Genomic DNA, 20,071 nt, shown 5'->3' with positions numbered 1-20,071 from the left:
GCAGGCCCCCCAGCCCACCTGGGTCCTCGAGCGCCCCTTCCCCGGTCTTTCCCTCGCTCCTTGGGGTTCTAAGGACGAACACAGGGGAGGGGCGCGAAGCGAGGGGAGGAGTGGGCTCGTGGGGGAGGGGAGGCCCAGGGCCGGGAAAAGACGCGGGGTGAGGTGCGGTGGGATGGGCGGCGGGGCGCGGGGATTCCAGCAGGGTCCCAGGCCGGGGAGCTGTCAAGCAGCATTTCGTTGCCCTCGGCGACCGGCGACCAAGGGGTGTGCCCGGGGGCAGGCTGTGTCCCAGCTCTGCCCGGAGGCCTAGCACTGGTAGGAGCAGTTTCCCCACCTCCAGTTCAGAGGTTATTCGGAATCTATTTTGAATCTCCCTGTGTGCTCTGGCAATCTGAGCCCCTCCAGCTGTGGACACAGCGCTTTGCACCCTTCAAAGCCCAAACCTTGGCTACGCTTCCCAACTTCCCATTCATTCTTAAAACTGCTGCACTCTGTCCCCGTCATAGATGAAACTACCTGTGCCAAGGTCACCGGAGACCTCCCTGTGTTGAGCTCCAGTGGACACTCGCCTGTGATCCCTCTACCTTTAGCAACATTTCTTCTCTTGGTGTCTATTCACTCTCTTTGAAGGGTTTTCCCAGTTTCTAAATCCCAGGCATTGTCTGCTGCTCCTCTCTCTTCTGCTCCCCCTCTTAATATGATGTTGATGATGCTTTTGGTTGTGTCCAGAGCCGTCTTCTTTCATTCTGCCTTGTGTATTTTATTCACTTCCAGCCATCACATTGTATACGCAGACTGATGATTCCCACATTTACATAGCTGGTCCAGATGGCTCTCCTGAAATCCCAGACTCACATATCCAGGTGTCTTCTTGACATCCCTTTGGAAATCCAACGGGAATTACAAGCTACAGACTCCAAGCTGAATGAGTGCCCCTGGTTTCCTGTCCACCCTACTTCCAAATCTGTTTTTCTTTCAGATATTAGAAATGGCTACTTTCTGATCAGTTGCCCAGAGTTCTAGATGAACTCTTTTCCTTCACCCTTCTACGTCTAATTTCACCAAATCTTTCACAGCCACTTTCAAAATATATCTCAGATCCACTTATTGTATTCCATCCCTTCTGCTGTTAAACTTGATTGAGATCGCCATCCCTCTTGCTTGACTGCTCTAATAACATGCCCTCTTGCTTATGTCCTTTTAGGTACTCTCAACGTAGCACTCATAAATGATCCCTTAAGATAATGTATCAGATATTCACTCAGCAAATAGGATTTGAGCACCTAATATATACCAGGTACTGAGTAGATATTGGAGATCTTTTTCTATAGATATATGGCTAGGTCCTTGTCCACATGGAGCTGGTAATCTAGGAGGAAAATAAACAAGAGTAACATTACAAATGTAATAAACACCATTGTCTTAGGGTACTTTTCTCATCGCTGAGTTAGAATACCCAATGCCCAAGTTAAACGGGGATAAGTTTATTTAACTCAGTTTGTACTGGTTTCAGTCCATAGTCAGTGGCTCTCAAGGCAGGGTGGCGTGGCCGAGGGGCATGGAAGAGGAGAGGGACATTGAAGAGGAGAACAGTCCACACCAAGTGGGCAGCTGAGAGCACATCAGCCTTTTTCCTGCCCCTTTTATTGTATCCAGGCTACCAAGATTAGAGCCGTGTAGCGCTCACACCCTTAACCCTTGCCAGAACTATACCAAACCAATCTATGGGCTGATTGAGTAACTATATAGGCTTCATCCCAGCACCACGCCCTCTAGATTCAGCCACTTCTGAAGAGCCCCCACTATAACTGCATGAAGCTTTGGGGGACATCTGGACACAAGCCATAGCAACCATGAAGGAAAGCTCTGTGGTGCTTTGAAAGCCCACAAGAACAGAAACTAAACTGGCTTAAGGATGGGGTCAAGGACGGTTTCTCTGAGGATGTGACATTCGAACTAAGATGTAAAGGAACAGTAGGAATAATTAGGAGGAGGGAAAGAAGGCCTATGCAGAAGGAAAGTCATGTCAAACAGAAAACATGAAGTCTTTGAGGAATCAAAAGTAAGCCGATGAGGCTTAGGGCAGGAGGGAAGTGGGCGGGGTAGGGGGAGTGAAGCAGGACAGTTTAGGCTATGCTAGGAATTTCAGTCATAAGGCCCTTGACCCCAGTGTAGATAGAGGAGGTGCAGGGTAGATAAAGTCCAGAAATTTTTCTTAGATCAGTGCCTGGGAACAGACTGAATATAGAGAGTGAGGATGACAGGTATATCGAAGATAATACCCTTCTCTGTAGTCTGTATAACAGGCTAGGTGGTTGTATCATTGCATGATCCCAGATCCTGAAAAAGAACCACTTAGATGGCGGCTGTGAGAAATATGAATGTTGTCTTAGTTTAAGAGGCAGCGGAGGCTTCCAAGTGGAAGTGTTCCATGTAAAGTCTAGAGCTCAGATGAGGGATCTGACATGGACCTGTAAATTTTAGGGTCATCAGTACATGGGTGAAGACTGAAACATGGACATGATTAAATACATACACTGAATATAGGATGGGAAAGAGAAGGAATAAGAACAAGCTGTGAGAAGCTCGACCAGTAGCCAGCAAAGGTGTTTAAGAGCCCACATGTAGAAACCAGAAGCACAGAAAGAAAACCTGGAAATTTTGAATATGGAAGCCATGTATGGAAGTTACATGAACCTATCATGGCTTTGTTTTTTTAAAATCATATTTTATTAGTACATTTTAGATGTACATGATGATCATATTCATCATAGAGGTTTTTTTTTTTTTTTTTGGTGGTACCAGAGATAGAACTCAGGACGTTGTACTTCCCAGGCAGGCGCTTTTGCAGTTGAGCTATATCCCCAGCCCTGCTGTAGAAAATTTGTACCTGTAGGTATCATGGCTTTCTTCATGATAGCCTGTGCAGTGTCCTCCAGGGTGTACTTTGCTGTTGCTTTTTTCTCAGTCAGCCCAGGTTTGCTGTGTAGAGCCAGTTTTCCCTACTCTTCACTTTTACTTTTCCAAATGGGGGGGAGAGAGAGAGAGAGAGAGAGAGAGAGAGAGAGAGAGAGAGAGAGAGAGAGAGAGAGAGAGAAGTTGAATGAAGGGTTTATGGGGTCAAATGTTGCTGAGAGTATAGCCAAGGTGAACAAGTGTCTGTTGGATTACATGATGCTGAGGTCATGCTGACCTTGGTAAATACTATTTACTGAGTTGTGCTAGGAATGCAAGCTGGATTAGAAAGGGCCAAGGAATGACAGGTGAGGAAATGGCAACAATGAATAGACAATTCTTTCAAAAAGTGTGCCTGGGGAGGTGGAGAAGAGATCACTGAGCCATCCACAATGGTGGTGGATCAGCGTCAGGCCAGTACTTTGTTTTCAAGTTGTGTAGTTTTGAAAACCAAGAAGGACAGGTTGATCACTTAGAAGAGAAAAATGGGTCAATGGGTGTGGAATTCCTAGAAAGGCATAGAGTGAATGGTGCACATTGCAAGTTGGTTTTAGGAAGAAGGAAAATAATAGGTGCATTTGTTCAGCTGCCCTGTGTAGTGTTGATTGACTCTCTGCCCTAGGCTGGTAGACTCTCCAGGGAGGAGCCATTTCCTTCTTATTCTTTAACTCTCCTCCATCCTAGCATAGTCTGTGGAATTCAGTAAGTTTGGAAGACCCTAACTTTATTTTTATTTCCTTTAATTATTTATTTATTTGATACAGGAATTCCCTACACAGCTCAGACTGGTAGTAATCCTTCTGTCACAGCCTTCCTAGCACTGGGATTACAGGTATGCACCACCATGCCTGGTTTCAGTGGCCGGCTTGGCACACCCGGTATTCTGGGGCCAGCACAGCCTGCCGTACCAGGGATTGAACCTGGGTCCTTGTGCTTGGCAGACAGCTGCTTAGACCACTAAGCTATCTCCCCAGCTCTTTTTTTGTGTTTTTGAGATAGGGTCTCATAGTGCAGTTCAGGCTGGCCGTGAGCTCACTTTGTAGCCCAGGCTGATCTCAAACTCGCAGTCATCTTGCGTCAGCCTTCCAAGTGCTGGGATTACAGGCGTGTACCACCATGCCTGGCTGGAAGACCCTGACCTTGAGCAAGAGTGAGACTGTGGTCTGATATCCACTTCCTCAGGCTTAGTGGCTGCTTATTTTATATCCTACCAGGAAGGCTTTTCCAGGCCTTCTGCCTCAGGCAGAACCCATTTGGCTCTTTCCACTATTTGGGTTGTACTTGGTGTGGGTACCTCTGATCAGAGAAGACAGGCTGAGTTGTGCTTCTTCTGGAAGAGACTGCGCAGCTGGTCATCTCTCTGACCTCATCAGAGGTGATGGTAAGCACCCTACCTCGGGTTGGCTGCCCAGGCTTCAGTACTTACAGGAGAACCAGCCCATTCGAGCGCTGGTGACCAGATTGGCAGGGCTGCCTGAAGTCCACTGGTGTTTTCATTGTCCCAGCCTCGCAGAGATGTGTCCTTCTCTGAGCGCACTTCCTGCCACTAAGGAGGATGGCCCTAGTCTGACCTTGAGAATCCTGGATCCATGCACTTGTCTTTCAAAGGAGGGCTCATTGTCCCTAAGGTCCTGTAATCTTCCACCGCCAGATACTGAGGGAGTTGCTACCGTTGAGCAGCCTGTGAGCCAGGTGTTGGTTTAAGTGACTTCTCCCCATCTCTTCCTGGACTTCAGCCTCACCCGTCCGGCACTCTTGTCCCTTCCTGCTTCCCCTCAGGAGCCGTTCATCATTCTCCCTGGGACTGCCTTTGCCCATCCTCTACCCATGGGGCCACATAGGCTTTCTTGGTGTTCATTCCCAGACAGTTCCAAGCTTCCTCCTTTTCCTTTCCATCTTTCTTTTCCTTCCACATACAACGGCCCGCTGTGGCAGACACACAGCACACCCTCCTTGGTAATGTGAAAGTGAACTCGGATAAGACTTGATAGCATGAGGTCCTGGGTGTTGTTAGAATAATCACTTGGGGGCTGGCGGGGAGGCGAGAACAGGAAAGATTACTTAGAACCTGTAACCAGGCAGCCAAGTTTGGAAATACAAGAAGAGGTTGTTACAGGGCTGCAGGATTCCAGGCTGAAGGGAGCAGTGTAAACAAAGACCAAGGCTTTGTTTGACGTGTGTGACACATTCCAGAAGCTGACACAGTTCATGTGGCTAGAGAATAGGTATAAAGGAGGAGGAAAAGATCTGAGAGCTCTTAGGGATTGGCTCAAGGGACCTTGTGGGTGTCCACTAATGAGCTCAGATACTATCTTGAAGGCAATGTTGAGCCCTTTAATTTTTTTGAACCAAGGAGTGACACAATCTGGTTTCCATTTTTGGAAGATTACTGTGGTTCTGGTAGAGGCAGGGCTATTTTCCTTTCATTTATTCTGTGACTATGAGTTTCATCACCATTTCAGGTGGAGTGGGCTTAATAGTGATACCTGAGGTAGAAACATCAACAGAAACATTTTTTCCCCACTTCCTTTAGATGTGTATACACAGCTTTGTGCCAGGATCTGAGGAGCTAAAATTGGTAGAAAGGGGAGGTGAGGCTCTTTCCTCAGGACATTGCTCCAGACTGAGGAAATAGGAGAGCCATGCTCAGCAGCCTGTGTCACCCGTGCTTAGTCAGGAGGCAGAGAGAGTGGAGCAGTGAGGTGTTGAGGAGGACAGGGAGCCAGGGAACTCAGGAGAAACTGAGGGGTCCAGTGGGAGTCAGTAAGAAAGATCCACAGTGCACTGGGGTGGAGTTGGTCTGCGCTGGGGGATGGTCACATAGGACCACTGTGAGTGAGACCCACAGAGAAGGAGGTAAGGGGGATTGGGATGTGGTTGGTCAGGGAGAGAGAACTCAGAGACAGGGGAGATAGGGAAGTCTCTGGAGGACACTTTATAATGGGGGTCAGGGAAGAAAAGTAGCAGAATGGTGGAAGATTGGAAAGTGGGGAGGATGGGGAGGCCTTGGAGCAGAGAGACCAGAGGATGGGCAGGGCTCAGAGCACAGCAGGAGGAGCCCAACGAGGGCCTTCTGAGGAAGCTGTCTGAGGAGACAGGGCTGGAGTGGGGTGGGTTGTGCTGCGGAGAGGAGAGCCTCTTATTCTCAGGGCAGGTGGGGCTTTTGTTTGGGTACCATGAGCCACTGCTGCGATTCGGTGACGTAACCAGGGTGTTTTCCGACAGTGGCAGAGGAGATGCTAAAATGGGCTCTGACAGAGTGGGAGGGCAGAGTCCTACATTCATTCAACAAATGCTTCTCGAGTTCCTGCTCTGTGCCAGGACTGTGCTAAGCACTGGGCATACTGTGTTACCAAAAAATACAAAATCCTCACCAACGCGGAGCTTGAATTAGTTGTAAGGACGCGATCATTAGACAAAGGGACTACTAAATTAATTTGTCAGGTGGGAACAGGTGCCTGGGGGGGTGTGGGATTGCTGAGGGGGAAGGGGTTGCCTGCGGTGTTAAAATGGGCATTCAGGCAAGGCCTTGCTAAGCAGGTGATGTTTGGGCAAAGGACAGAAGGGCTGAGTGGTGTGGGTCAAGGCTCCCGCAGCGACCTGAGTGTAAGGCATTGTAAGGGATGGCAGGGCGACTGTGCCAGAGGTGAGACACATCCTACAGAGAGTCATGTCTGGCCAGGAGCCAGGAGCTGGAGCTGGCTCTTTCCTCTGTGGCCAGTCCTCCTGTGTTGTGCTCTAGACCTCTGACTCTGGCCTCCGTCACGCAGCCCCTCATGTGGAGTAGCCTCCGGGCTGGGGCTGGTGAGCTCAGTGGTACTTGGTGCAAACACAGTGATGGGGCTGTGGATGACAGTGTGGCCGAAGGAAAGGGACAATCAGGTCCAGTATTCAAAAAGCACAAGCCAACCCCATGCCAGCTGTGCTCCTGGCACAGTAAGCGCCGATCAGATGAGCTGGGTGGGGCGGTAGAGATGCACAGGGAGCCATTGTGTAGAGGCTGTGCTGCTGGTTCAGAAGGCAGAGCAGGCGCAGGCTGCATTGCCCTGGAAAGCTTTGAGCTGGAGCGTTTGGGACTGGGATGGGCTACTGGGATGGGCCTGGCCTTGAGGGGGCAAAGACAGAACTGAGTTCAGACATTCTCTTGAGAAAACAGCTCCTGGGGCATGGAGCAGAGTGTGTTGGCCCACTGAGTATGGGGGGTAGGGGCGGGTAAGGGCACAGGCCGGGGTCAGAAGTCGGGGTGCAGCTGTCCTGCCCATAGACCCAACATGGTCTCCCCTTCCCACTCCACAGGATCTGCCAAGGCCATGTCTGTTCCATCGTCACTGAGCCAGTCGGCCATTAATGCCAACAGCCACGGAGGTCCTGCCCTGAGCCTACCCCTGCCCCTGCACGCTGCTCACAACCAGCTGCTCAACGCCAAGCTGCAGGCCACAGCAGTGGGACCCAAGGACCTGCGCAGTGCCATGGGGGAGGGTGGTGGGCCTGAGCCAGGCCCCGCCAATGCCAAGTGGCTAAAGGAGGGCCAGAACCAGCTCCGACGGGCTGCCACGGCCCACCGTGACCAGAACCGCAATGTGACCTTGACCCTGGCGGAGGAGGCCAGCCAGGATCCTGAAACAGCACCCTTGGGTCCCAAAGGTCTGATGCATCTATACTCTGAGCTGGAGCTCTCTGCTCAAAACGCAGCAAACCGAGGGCTTCGAGGACCTGGCCTGATCATCAGCACCCAAGAGCATGTGCCAGATGAGGGAGAAGAGAAGGCAGCAGGGGAGGCCGAGGAGGATGATGAAGATGAGGACGAGGAGGAGGAGGAGGACTTATCTTCTCCCCCAGGGTTGCCTGAGCCCCTGGAGAGTGTGGAGGTCCCTGCTGGGCCCCAGCCTCTCACAGATGGGCCCCGGGAACATAGCAAGAGTGCCAGCCTCCTATTTGGCATGCGGAACAGTGCAGCCAGTGATGAGGACTCAAGCTGGGCTACCTTATCCCAGGGCAGCCCCTCCTACGGCTCCCCAGAGGACACAGGTATCTTGTGGAGTTTGGCATGGGCATGTGGGAGGGCATGAAGTCACAGGTCAGGCTTCTCCATGCTGTGCTCAAGGCCAGCCTGGACTGAGTGGAGAGCCTGTGTCCTCAGGCCATAGCAGGCCATGCCTAAGGTTTTTCATTCAGAGAGTGCTTGGACAGGGTAGATCTGCCATCGTGCATGCTGCGATGGATGGATCTGTGTGTTGTGCATGAGTTGATGGGGGGCTGGTGGGTTTATTGGGCATTTGATGGGACTATTGTATTCAATGCAGTGATGCTGTGAAGTACATACTGTCATTGTGCCCATTTATAGATAATGAACAAGAAACCTGGAGATATTTTAATAGTTTTCTGAAGGGTTCAGACAGAGGGGATCATGGCAGAAGTGAGAGCTGAGTCTCAGCTCCATGCTACACTGTCATCAGGGCATCTGTGCACTTGGCCCAGTCTGCTGACTTTAACAGGCCAGGTGTGGAGGGGTATCCAGCACCTCCTCCCAGGTCTGTTTGGAGAGACTAGAGGTGTTTGTGCCTAAAGATCCACGCGCCCCATGCCGAGCGCCTTCTGGCTGTTGGAGAGACACAGTATTGTCAGGGTACTGACTAAAAGTTAAGGGCATTAGATATTAGGAGTATAAAGATGGGTTATTAAAAGTATTTCACTTAAATAAGCTGAGTCTCCACGTTTGCTTCTTGTGCAGGAGTGTGTGCAGTGTTTAAGATCAGAGATGCTGAGCTGTAGCCACAACCCAGAGGTTCTGGAGATGGAGGACGAGCAAAGAGTAGGACAGCTGGAGGGTAGCTTGGTGTTAGAAGAAGGCTTGCCTGACCTACTGTGCATGAGGCCCTTGGGTTGATCCCAGGCACCATGCGCATGTGCACGCACACACACGCGCACACACATGCACACGCACACGGGTGCACACCCCATCCTCATCAGGTGGTGGATGTCATACCTAGACCCCAAACTCTGGATCTTTGCTGGAAGCATGCAGTTAAGATGAGCCTAGAGCTGCACAGTAGCCCTTTGAGTAAAACTTCTTATGGACATTTATAAGTGTACACCAAAGCACAGGTAATGGAATAATGAACCTGACTTACCTGTGACCCGATTTCAGCTGTTATTAATACATAACTAATCTTGGTACTTCTGTGTTTTCACCCAGCCTTGGTTATTTTTAGGCAGGTGCTTTCATCTGTAAATGTTCATGTAACCATAATTGAAAGAAAAAAAAAAATCTTTAAAACCCCCCAAAATTCTAATACAATGCATAAAGAAATTGAACATTCTTTAATATCATCAAATACCCAGTCAATACTTATATCCCCCTGGTTGCCTTTTGTTTTTTGACAGGGTCTTGTTATGTAGTTCAAGCTGACCTTGAACTCACTATGTACACCAAACTGGCCTCAAGGGGGCCGGGGAGATAGCTCAGTAGAATAAGCACTTGCCTGGCAAGCACAAGGGCCTGAGTTCAATCCCCGGTCCCACAAAACAAACAAACAAGCAAACAGACTGGCCTCAAACTTGTGATCCTCCTGCCTCAGCCTCCCAAGTTCTAGACTTGCAGGCCCAGTCCCTAGCTGACATTTATTTATTTATCTATTTATTTTATGCATTTAGTACAGGTCTCACTATTGTTTTTCCTGTTTTACTGTCCTTTCTGTTTTTCAGCCTCCTAAGTGCTGCGATTACAGGCCTGTGCCACCACACCTGGTCTCAGTTGCCATCTCAGTGTGCCCCAGGGGGTGGGGCCGGCATGGCATGCCAGGGGATCGAATCCCAGTCCCTGTGCTCTGCCTAAGCAGGCGCTTTAATCTACTGAGCTATCTGGCTGGCCCTCCTAGTTTGGAGTGGATAAATCAGCTTTTTTTTTTTTTTTTGTATTTTTAGGGAAGGGTCTACAGGATGTTCAGGGTCTCACTACTAGATCAGACTCATAGTGATCCGCCTGTTTACAGCCTCCCGAAAGCTAGGACTACAGGCATGTCCCACCACGCCCAGTCTCAATTGCCCTTTCAGTGTGCCCTGGGGGCGGGACTGGCACAGCAGGCCCCTACAGCTGCTTGCAGGCACTTTAATCCACTAAGCTATTTGGCTGGCCCTAAAATCAGTATTCAGATAGGCCCTTGTTGATAGAGGTTTCTTTCTTTGTTTTCTTTTTTTCTTTTTTTATCTTTTCTTTTCTTTTCTTTTCTTTTCTTTTTTTGTTGTTGTTGATAGGTTTCTTAAAGTTTCTCTTTTCTTTTCTTTTTTTGGTTTTGATACCAGAGATCAAACTCAAGACCTTGTACTTGCCAGGCAACTTTTGACCTACAAATTATTTTATCTATGTATCTATCTATGCATCTTAACTGAAGAAACTGTTGTCTGCCTTTGGTTTTCCAAGCTCTGGAGACTTTCTCTTTTGGCGGTATTCAACATGTTTCTCTACTTCTCATTTCTGTCAATTAGTAGCGTTCTAGAGCCTTGGTCAGATTCCGACTTCAGGGCTTCTGTGCTTTATCTCTGAGAACACATTGTAAGTGGTGCTGGGCACTTCCACTGAAGGCAGAGGTGATGTACTCCTCGGTGTGTGACTTCTGATGCTCATTGCCCCCACCCTGGAAGGGGCACAGCCCCTACTTAGCTGATTATTTATAGGGTGGAGAGACAGTCTTAATTGAGCAGCTCAAGGGGAGCTGAAATATATCAGTGCAAAATGTCCCAATTTCTAAATGTTAACAACTTGCTGAGAGTGGTGGCACACACCTGTAATCCCAGTACTTGGGAGGCTGAGGCAGGAGGATCACCATAAATTGGAGACCAGTCTGGTCTACATAGTGAGTTCAAGTCTACCCTGAACTACATAGCAAGACCTTTCAAAAGAAAATGTTAACAACTAATTCTGTTTTGTCACAATCAATCTGCATCCATGTAGTTTGCCTGAAGTTGTGTCCATCTTCTGGTAGTAGGTGGCTATTTTGCCACCATAGGACTGTGAATCTTGGTTGCATAGTGACTGATGCCGTGGTCACTGGTGGCTTTGTGAGGGGAGGACAGAAAGGCCAAAGATCTGGGAGAGGGCTGTTGGGCCTGGACAGTGTTCTCAGCAGGCTTAAGAGGTGGTGGGGAGTCCTGTGCACATGCAGGGGTATAGACTGTGGGTGTTGGGAGGGCAACCCCAGAAGGGACCGAGCATCTTTTCTGTGTTGCTCTGACTGGAGTCCACAGTGGAGGCCCGAGCTCCTGTGGGCAGGGGTCTGGATTGAGCAGAAATCATTTTCTCTTTCCTGTCCTAGGATCTCCACAGAATTGTTGACTGAATGCATAAATGCCCAAATTAAGTGAATGAATGATAGGTACATGAACTGTACTGTCTGTTGGCTTTTTTTTTTTTTTTTTTTTTCCCAGAACCAGGGATTGAGCTCAGGCCCTTGCGTTTGCCAGGCAAGCACTTATTCTACTGAGCCATCTCCCCAGCCCCTATCTTGGCTTTATACTCTGCACTGGGCCTTGTCCTACATACTGGAATGTATGTAACAGGGCAAAATTGTTTGTACCCTCTTGGCATTCACAGTCTAGTGGGGAGACAAAAACAGACAGTTATAATCAGCATGATGACCTGGGGGTGGGTGGGGGAGGTGTGGCACGGATAGGAGGAGTAGGTGGTAGGTGAAGATCAAGAGGGAGGCTGTCTCAGTGTGCTCTGGCAGTGGGGCCGGCATGGCAGGCCTGGGGATCGAACCCCCAGCTCCTCTGCACCTGCTTGCAGGTGCTTTAATCCGCTGAGTTATTTGGCCAGTCCTGTGAGGCCCTTATGAGGGCCAAGGATCCAGGTTTTAAAGAACAGGCTAGTAGTCTGGAGTATGCTAGTGGATGGGAGATGCAAAGCCAGGGAGAGTATTATGGGAATCGCTGATTCCTAGCGAGTGAGTGCACCTGGCTTAGCCACTGTGGCATTTGTGGATGTATGCATGCAGGCAGGAAAGGTGGTACGTGAACATTTGGGTTTGTGTGTGTCTGCATGACTCCATGCAAGCGTGAAAGTGCACATTCTGGAATCGGTGCATGTGTGTGGAAGCAAAAGCCCCAGGTGAGCCGTGCTTGGAGGGAGATGTGCCAGGCTCCAGAAGGGCCTCCCAGATGGTCAGTGGGGGAGAAGCTGCCCCTCCAGGACGGAGCGGAAGCATGAAGCTCTTTGAGGCAGGAAGTCACAGGCTTACAGGGATGGCAGATGGATTGTGTGACTCCGGAGATGTGAACACCCCCACCCCATTCCAGAAGTGTCTGACCCTCCAGGAAGCAGGCTGGGGCTGGGGCGGCTGGGGCTCTGGGTGCTGGTATTCCTGGAAGGTTGGAGCAAGAGAGGTCTGAGGGCAAGGGAAGGTCTCTAGGAAGAGGAGGCATTTGCTCAGTCTTGGCCGAGTGTCAGGGCCTGACACGGGGGAAGTAGTGGTTGGAGGACAGTGGAGGCTGCCTAGAAGTGGGTGTGCAATAAGAGCCCCTCCTCCCTGGGTTTCTGCGGGCCTGCCTCATTTGTAAGCTGAGGATGGTGAGGCTTCCTGCCTGAACAACTCCTGTCAGGTGTGCAGACACCTTGGCATAACCACGCCCACTCCCAAGCCCCCTGTGGCTGGTTGCCCAGCAGCCTGAATCTTGAGACTGCCTGTCCCTCAGTGCTGCCTCTTGGACCAGTCAGGATTCCTGGTTTCCCTGGTAACGGGGAGCACGTCAGCAGTCTGGGCACTCCCAGCCGGTCCTGGTGCTGCGGTTGCCGAGGAGACGCTGCAGCCTAGCTGGGCCCTGGCAGGTGAGGGGGGGGAGGGTACTTTCTTAAGCCCTTGCTCAAGCTTGCTAGGCCCCAGCCCTCAAAGACCAACTGTTGGGTTCAAACTGCTGGGCAGGCTCTAGATAGGAGAGAGATCCCTGAAGGCCTTGAAGCCACACCCGGTTTGTGCTAGAGCTGTAGATCATGCAGGGCCTCAGGTGGCTGGGGTGTACCCGAGAGGCTGAGCCTCCAGTGTTCCTAAGAATGGGCTTGACTGTGGCATTGAAGTGACCGCTGGAGGGTGGGTGGAGACTCATCATGGGGAAGGGAGCCAGGGCAAAGAAGAGGTGAGTGGGAAGGGTGGGGTCTCTTGAGCCCCCCACCTCCTGGCATCCTCACCCTGAGGAGATTCCCTAGCATGGTGGTCTCAACCCCTCCCTAATGAGCTCCGGCGGGGGAGGATCTTGCCTGGCAGACGCTCTACCCTGGTGAGAAGGGGGCGGGATGAGCTTTTCTCTGCAGCCCAGCACCAGGCTGTGAGCCCAGCTGGCTGGGCTGGAGGGGCTGTGAGGAGGGAGGGTGGTGGCAGGAGGGGCCAGGAATGCGTGCCATGTTCTCCCAGGACTTCTTCCTGGCCATCATCCTGCAGGACAACAGCCTAGGTGAGGGGCAGGTGGGGGCCGGATGTGCTGTGGGGTGGGGCTGGCAGGCACAGCAAAGGTGGGGGATGCAGGAGCTGGGTGGCAGGGATGGAAGGGTGTATGTCATAGATATATGATGTGTGTATGAGTGGTGTGTGCATGGCATGTTTGCCTGAGTGTGAGTGTGGTAGCAGGCGTTGACGTGTGTCTTGGGGTATGGCCGCTGTATGTGTGGTACTCACAGGTGTTTGGGGTCACAGCTCTGTGGTGTCTGCTACCTGTGTGGCCAGGCTGTTATATATAGCTTCATGTGTGTGCACCCCTGCATGAATATGTGACTAAAGTTGGTATGTGTTTGCCCCTCCTCACGTGTGTACCTCTATGCAGTAGCTGGCATTCGCTGTGTGTTGCATATCCTTGTGTTGGTGTCTGCACGGGTGTGTTGCACATATTGTACATCTGTGCGCTCATGCTTGTGTTCAGATGCTGCTGAGTATGCCTACCTTTGTATATACCCTGAGATGCAGGTATGTATGCGGTGTGAAAGGTTAATTAGGGCCGCCCGACTTCCCTCCTGCCCCATCCATCTTTCTCCTGCCTCCTTCCTTTCCTCCATGTGACCACATTAGAGAGGACCCGGGCCCAGGAGGAGATTGGAGCCGTGTTCTCTGCTGGTGGCTCCCCAAGTAGTGACTGCAGACTGTGGGCTCTAGAAGACAGCAGGAACTGTGCTGTGATGGCCCTTCCCCCACTCTTCCTAACCTCAGGGTCCCAGGGAGGGGACAGGGCATAGGGGTCTGCTGTCTGTGTGTTTGGGTGAGCCGACTCTCATCAAACCTCCCATCTGGCAGACTCCTTCTGGAACCCCAACGCCTTCGAGACGGATTCCGACCTGCCGGCTGGATGGATGAGGGTCCAGGATACCTCAGGGACCTACTACTGGCACATCCCAACGGGGACCACCCAGTGGGAGCCCCCTGGCAGGGCCTCTCCCTCACAGGGCAGCAGCCCCCAAGAGGAGTCCCAGGTGAATTTCACCGGCCTGTCATTTCTGGACCAATGTGTGTGTGTGTGTGTGTGTGTGTGTGTGTGTGTGTGTGTGTTGCCAGAACAGGGTGAAACAAACACTTACAGCTCTTGTGCTTCCTCCCAGCTCACCTGGACAGGCTTTACCCATGGAGAAGGCTTTGAGGATGGAGAGTTTTGGAAGGTGGGTGAGACGGGGCTTCACCATCAGGGTAGCTAGAGAATGGCGGTGGTTTGGTTCTCATTTCCCGATCCATCTCCCAAGGATGAGCCCACTGAGGAGGCCACAATGGAGTTGGGACTGAAGGATCCTGAGGAGGGGACATTGCCCTTCCCTGCTCAGAGCCACAGGTGAGTCACTAGGTGCAGTGGGCTGGCAGTGGGATAGATCTGTTTGGAGGGGATTCAGGGACAGCTCCACATATGGGGCCCTGTGACGAGTGTTACCATCTGCCTGCAGTCCAGAGCCATTGCCCCAAGAGGAGGAGAAGCTGTCTCCACGGAACACCAACCCAGGGATCAAGGTGTGTTCACAGCCAACACCCATGTGCATGCTGGGCCCCTGGTGTGCTGTGGGATGTCTTGGGTCTGGGCGGGGGGCTGTTCTAGCCTCAGCATGGAGCCCTGTGACTGAACTGGAGGCTTTTTAGTTATTGACTCACCCAGCCCCTGACCTGCTAGAGACCACTCTAGGCTCAGCCCCATGCTTCTGTGTACCAGCAGGGGTCTTGGCTGTGGTCTGCTTCTGACCCAGTCCTTTTTGGAGGCTTCTCAGTCATAGTGCAGGCCTGTATAGGAGTCAGGAGCTCCCATGGCTCATGCTCCAGGGGCCTCCAGTTTCAGCTCAGCCCCAGTCCTTCACCCCTCCCGCCTCTGTGTCTGACAGTGTTTCGCTGTGCGCTCCCTTGGCTGGGTGGAGATGACTGAGGAGGAGCTGGCTCCAGGACGCAGCAGTGTGGCCGTCAACAACTGCATCCGCCAGCTCTCCTACCACAAAAATAATCTGCACGACCCCATGTCTGGGGGCTGGGGAGAGGTGAGGGCCTGAGCCCAACAGGTAGTGATGCTGTGTGTGTGTGGAGGGCATAGTGGGAGATGGGAGAGCTGACCTGCCCAGGACGCTGCTGGGAGAGGAGCAAAGGCCCACCGCGAGTGGGAGGGAGAGGACCCCAGGCTGGACTGCCCAACAATGATGGTCATGACAAGAGGAATCAAGGGAAAGAGGAGTGTGAGCTGCCGTGAGCGAGGTCCGCAGATGCAACAAGCACCGCCGCTGTGGCTAATTTCCCTGGAGCTGGAGGCGGCAGCAGTCAGCCACCTCCCTGCTGGGGTACCACTGAGGATCTGCTTCCTGGGCCTGCAGGGCAAGGATTTGCTGCTGCAGCTGGAGGATGAGACGCTGAAGCTGGTGGAGCCACAGAGCCAGGCGCTGCTGCATGCCCAGCCCATCGTCAGCATTCGAGTGTGGGGCGTCGGGCGGGACAGTGGAAGGTGGGGACCGTGCCTGGGATTCTGGGGTGGGCGCCTAGCCAGCAGCCAAGAGTCCTCCTCCCTAACTCTGTTCTTTACCTCTCTTGTGCTGCCGGACCCAGAGAGAGGTACTGTGCCCATCTGCCCTGACCGAGCCCCCTCCCACACCTGGACCAGATGCCCGGAAGTGCCCAAGCTCCCCTATTCTGCCCCGGCCCTTACCACCCGCTGTACTGGACCATTCCCCCCTGACCTCAGCATGCGTGGCTGTCCACCCTCCCTGCACAAGATAGCATTTGTGGAGCACTGTCCAAGGGCAGAAACTTGGAGGAACTGTGAGGGGCAGGGAGAGTGTGGGTGGGGTGGTGGCCAGGCTCTATGCCGGATGGTTCCGGAAGACACTGAGGCGCCCCTCCCCCAACAGGGACTTTGCCTACGTAGCTCGCGATAAGCTGACCCAGATGCTCAAGTGCCACGTGTTTCGCTGTGAGGCACCTGCCAAGAACATCGCCACCAGCCTGCATGAGATCTGCTCTAAGGCACGGCCCCCTCCACTCCCTGGATTAGCTGCCACCTTTGCTCTACAAGGGTGTGGGTGTGGTCACAGTGGGGGTGGGGGCACCAGGGCAGAGAAGCTCTAACAGACCCCCCTCTCCCCTTCCCCCTTCCTTCCTCAGATCATGGCTGAACGGCGCAATGCTCGCTGCTTGGTGAATGGACTCTCTTTGGACCACTCTAAACTCGTGGATGTCCCTTTCCAAGGTCAGTGTCACAACCTTTTGTTCAGCTCAGCTTGGCTGGCTGAGGTGCAGGGACCTAAGAAGAGGCAGGAGCTGGGCTGGTGAGATAGCTCAGCGGTCTAAAGCACTTACTTAGGAAAAAAAAAGCTTACGCATGCTCAGAGATCGCGGTGCCATCCCCAGCACCACAAGCCGCGCCAGCCCCACCCCCAGGGTGGGCTGGGCTGAGCATAAAAAATTTTTTTAAAAAAGCTTTGCATTTTGGGTTGGAGAGATAGCTCAGTGACATAAGCACCTGCCTGGCAAGCACAAGGTCCTGAGTTCCATCCCCAGTACTAAAAAAAAAAAAAAAAAGAAAGAGGCAGGGGTTCCTAAGCAGACACGATAGGAAATTGAACACATGGAGACTGGGTACTTTGGCTCATTAAGTGGTTGATGGGCAGTAGGACCTTGGTTGGGTAGTACCCCACACATGCACGTTGGAGATGAAGAGTTAGCACAATGTGTTAGCGTTTATAGACAGTTATGGTTAGCGCCCAACGCTCTTCTTCCCACAGTGGAGTTTCCAGCGCCGAAGAATGAGTTGGTACAGAAGTTCCAAGTCTATTACCTGGGGAATGTGCCTGTCGCTAAGCCTGTTGGTATGTGTCTCCTTTCCCCACGGATACCTACCTTGACCCTCAAACTCTGCCTCCACCTTCTCCTTCCATTGCTGCTTCTACTGAATCTGCCTCATGCTTGGTGTCCCCCTGCTCCTCAGAGTGCATCCCACTTTCCTGTTCCTCTGTCCCAGCTGCACCCTGAGCCCCGCCTGTAGAAGCAGTCAGCGTATCCTCACTGTGCATCTGCTGGGCGGCTGGTGCAGAGCTAGGTGCAGAGGGAGGCCTCACTCCTGCGCCCGCAGAAAAAAGTGGTCGTGGGTTGGGGGGGCAGGTGTTAGGTGACTTGGAAATAGCTGGCAGCGCTCTGGAGCTGGCTTTAGTATCAGAGCACCAGCGAGGGCCATGAGCCTCTGGAGAAGGCGGCAATAAGCACAGCTGGCACTTGTTGTCCTTTTGTTATACTTAATTCTTGACAATCCTGTTTATTATAATAGGTTGCAATTATAATAATACCTGTTTGTACATAAGACAGCAAGAGTAGAGGCTTGACTTTCATAGTACCTATTATTTATTTGTCTATTTAGTCAACAAGTAGCTTTGAAGCCTACTATGTGTGGGGCTGTGATTTAATCAGTGGGGCAAGAATGGCTGCAGTCCTGCTTTAAGGGCATTTATAGGAAGTTACAATAGAAGAACTGAGAAGGAATCAAATAATCACACAAATAAATGTCATAATAAATTGAGTCATTTGTAGAAAGGAGCAAGATATATTCAAGGGAATTCATTTAGTCTCAAGGATTAGGAAACACTTCTCTGTGAAAGTGACATTTATGACTGAGTTTAAAAAAATATGAATAGGAACTAATGGGGTAAAGTGAGACGGAGGCAGGAGCAAGATAGATTATTCTAGGTAGAATGTGTGGGGGGTAGGGGGGTGGGGGTGTGTGCCTCTGAGCACATGTCTGAAATCCCAGAACACAGGAGGCTGAGGCAGGAGGATTCCAAGTTTGAGGCCAGCGTAGGCTACACCGTGGGCTCAAGTCCACCCTGGGTTAGGATGGACAGCAAGACTTTTCAACTCCATTCCCCTCAAAAAAAAAAAAAACAAACAAAAAAAAACCACCCAAGTGTGTATGAGATCCAGAGTGTAGGGGAGTGACATAAAAAGCACTGATGTATCTTTTTTCTTGAAACAGGGTGTCACTTTGCAGTTCAGGCTGGCTTTGAACGCAATGTGTAGCCTCAGCTGGCCTCAGACTCTCAGCAATCCTCCTGCCTCAGCCTCCCGAGTTCTGGGATTATGGGTGTGCAGCACTGCACATGCCATGCACTGACATTTCTTGGCAGCAGTGGTGAGAGCTTGGCGGTGGTCAGACTGCGAGTGGCCTTATAGGCAAGGTTCATGATTTGGTTTCAGCCTAAGCATGTCAAGAAGCCATTTTTGCTGACCACCTTTCCCTTTTTATACCTAAGATAAACAACTTATAGAGCGAAGTTTTGTTTTGGCCTAGGTCTTCAGGGCTGGTTGCTAGCCGGTTGGCCCTGTTGCTTTCAGACTTAGGCAAAGCAGCCATCATGGTGGGGGGAGGAGGCCGAGCAAAACTCACTCACCTTGTGATCAGGGAGCAGAGGGGAGGAAAGGCTAAGGCCCCACAACCCGCTCAAGGGTGTGGAGTACCCAGTCCACTGAGCACGCCAGCTCAGCCTGCTTCCTAGAGGTTCCAGAGCCTCCCAATAGCTCTTCTGGCAGGAGGGCAGAGCCCCACATGTGGACCTTGGGGGCTCACTTCTCCACACCAGTGCCCCCTTGGAAGTGGCAGGACAGCACAGGACCTGAGCCCGTGAGGCCCTTACGGCTGTCACACCAGAAGCAAGGATATCTCGCTTATGACTTGAGGCTAGCCTCAAGTGGACAGTGACAGCTCTGCAGAGGAGTAGGCGGCTCTGAAAGGGGCCGGGGAGATGGCTCAGTAGAATAAGTGCTTGCCTGGCAAGCACAAGGGCCTGAGTTCAATCCTCGGTTCTAAAAACAGAGAGAGGGGGAGAGAGAGAGAGAGAGAGAGAGAGAGAGAGAGAGAGAGCTTTGAGGAAATGGCACGGCAAAGTCAGGTTGGCAGTGAGACATACAGGTCTGGAGCTGAGGTCAGAGGTCTGGGTTGGGGACAGAGGTGTGAGCCTCACCAAGCAGTATCAGTAATTAGAGCCATGAGGTGGCCCAGAAGGTGGACAGCCTGAAGGGAGGCACTGTAGACCTGGCCTCGGGACCCAGCCTCATGGATGAAGGGGAGGCTGCTGATCCCGGACAGTGAGAATAGGAGAAAGGTGGTAGAGAGAGACTGCGTTGAGGGGTGGCCTGGTGTCATGGAGAAAGGCTCTGAGGAAGAGTGCAGCAGGTGAGAGAAGAAACAAATGAAGGGAGGAATGAATGAGACTCACCCCAGATTATGGATTACGGAGCCAGGAATAATACAACTAGAGTTTAGAGTTCAAGCCCTGGTCATTGTTCTCTGCCCTTCCTCTCACGTTGTTGTTGTTTTTTTTTTTTTTTTTTCTTGAAAGTAGGGAGTGGAGTATGTTCCCTGGGCACTGAGCTGTACCCCAGCCCTCTTCATTTTTTATTTGGAGACAGTCTTGATAAATTTGAATTTTTGATCCTCCTGCTGAAGCATCCCAAAGTACTAGGGTTACAGGCATGCACCACTACCCCTAGCTAAACAGTACTGTTTTGCATAACCAAAACCTTATATTCAAGCTGAGCATGGAGGAGGCTGATGCAGGAATATTGTGGTTGTGGTTTTTTTTTTTTTTTTTTTTTTTTTTGGTCTTGCTATGTAACCCCAGGTGGCCTTGAACTTG

The 20,071-nt window shown here is 51.6% G+C and overlaps 1 protein-coding gene across 2 annotated transcripts in view; it reads left to right on the top strand.

Annotated features, from left to right (window-relative positions):
- Positions 1-20,071, top strand: part of Apbb1 (amyloid beta precursor protein binding family B member 1) — a 25,223-nt gene that overhangs the window by 842 nt on the left and 4,310 nt on the right. Inside the window, exons 2-11 of one of the 2 annotated variants that reach the window (XM_023702157.1) lie at positions 7,252-7,983; positions 14,229-14,404; positions 14,531-14,587; positions 14,669-14,754; positions 14,864-14,927; positions 15,290-15,439; positions 15,767-15,894; positions 16,298-16,412; positions 16,551-16,635; positions 17,171-17,254. In XM_023702157.1, the coding sequence (XP_023557925.1) occupies positions 7,266-7,983; positions 14,229-14,404; positions 14,531-14,587; positions 14,669-14,754; positions 14,864-14,927; positions 15,290-15,439; positions 15,767-15,894; positions 16,298-16,412; positions 16,551-16,635; positions 17,171-17,254 (1,663 nt within the window). In that variant the 5' untranslated portion in view covers positions 7,252-7,265. Of the gene's footprint in view, positions 1-7,249; positions 7,984-14,228; positions 14,405-14,530; positions 14,588-14,668; positions 14,755-14,863; positions 14,928-15,289; positions 15,440-15,766; positions 15,895-16,297; positions 16,413-16,550; positions 16,636-17,170; positions 17,255-20,071 lie in introns of those variants that run through there. The other variant, XM_004642028.3, reaches the window with a different exon arrangement.

The sequence above is a fragment of the Octodon degus genome, unplaced genomic scaffold (genome assembly GCF_000260255.1).
Source record: "Octodon degus isolate 3935 unplaced genomic scaffold, OctDeg1.0 scaffold00146, whole genome shotgun sequence".
Classification (NCBI taxonomy): domain Eukaryota; kingdom Metazoa; phylum Chordata; class Mammalia; order Rodentia; family Octodontidae; genus Octodon; species Octodon degus.
This window is presented reverse-complemented; position numbering and strand designations above follow the sequence as displayed.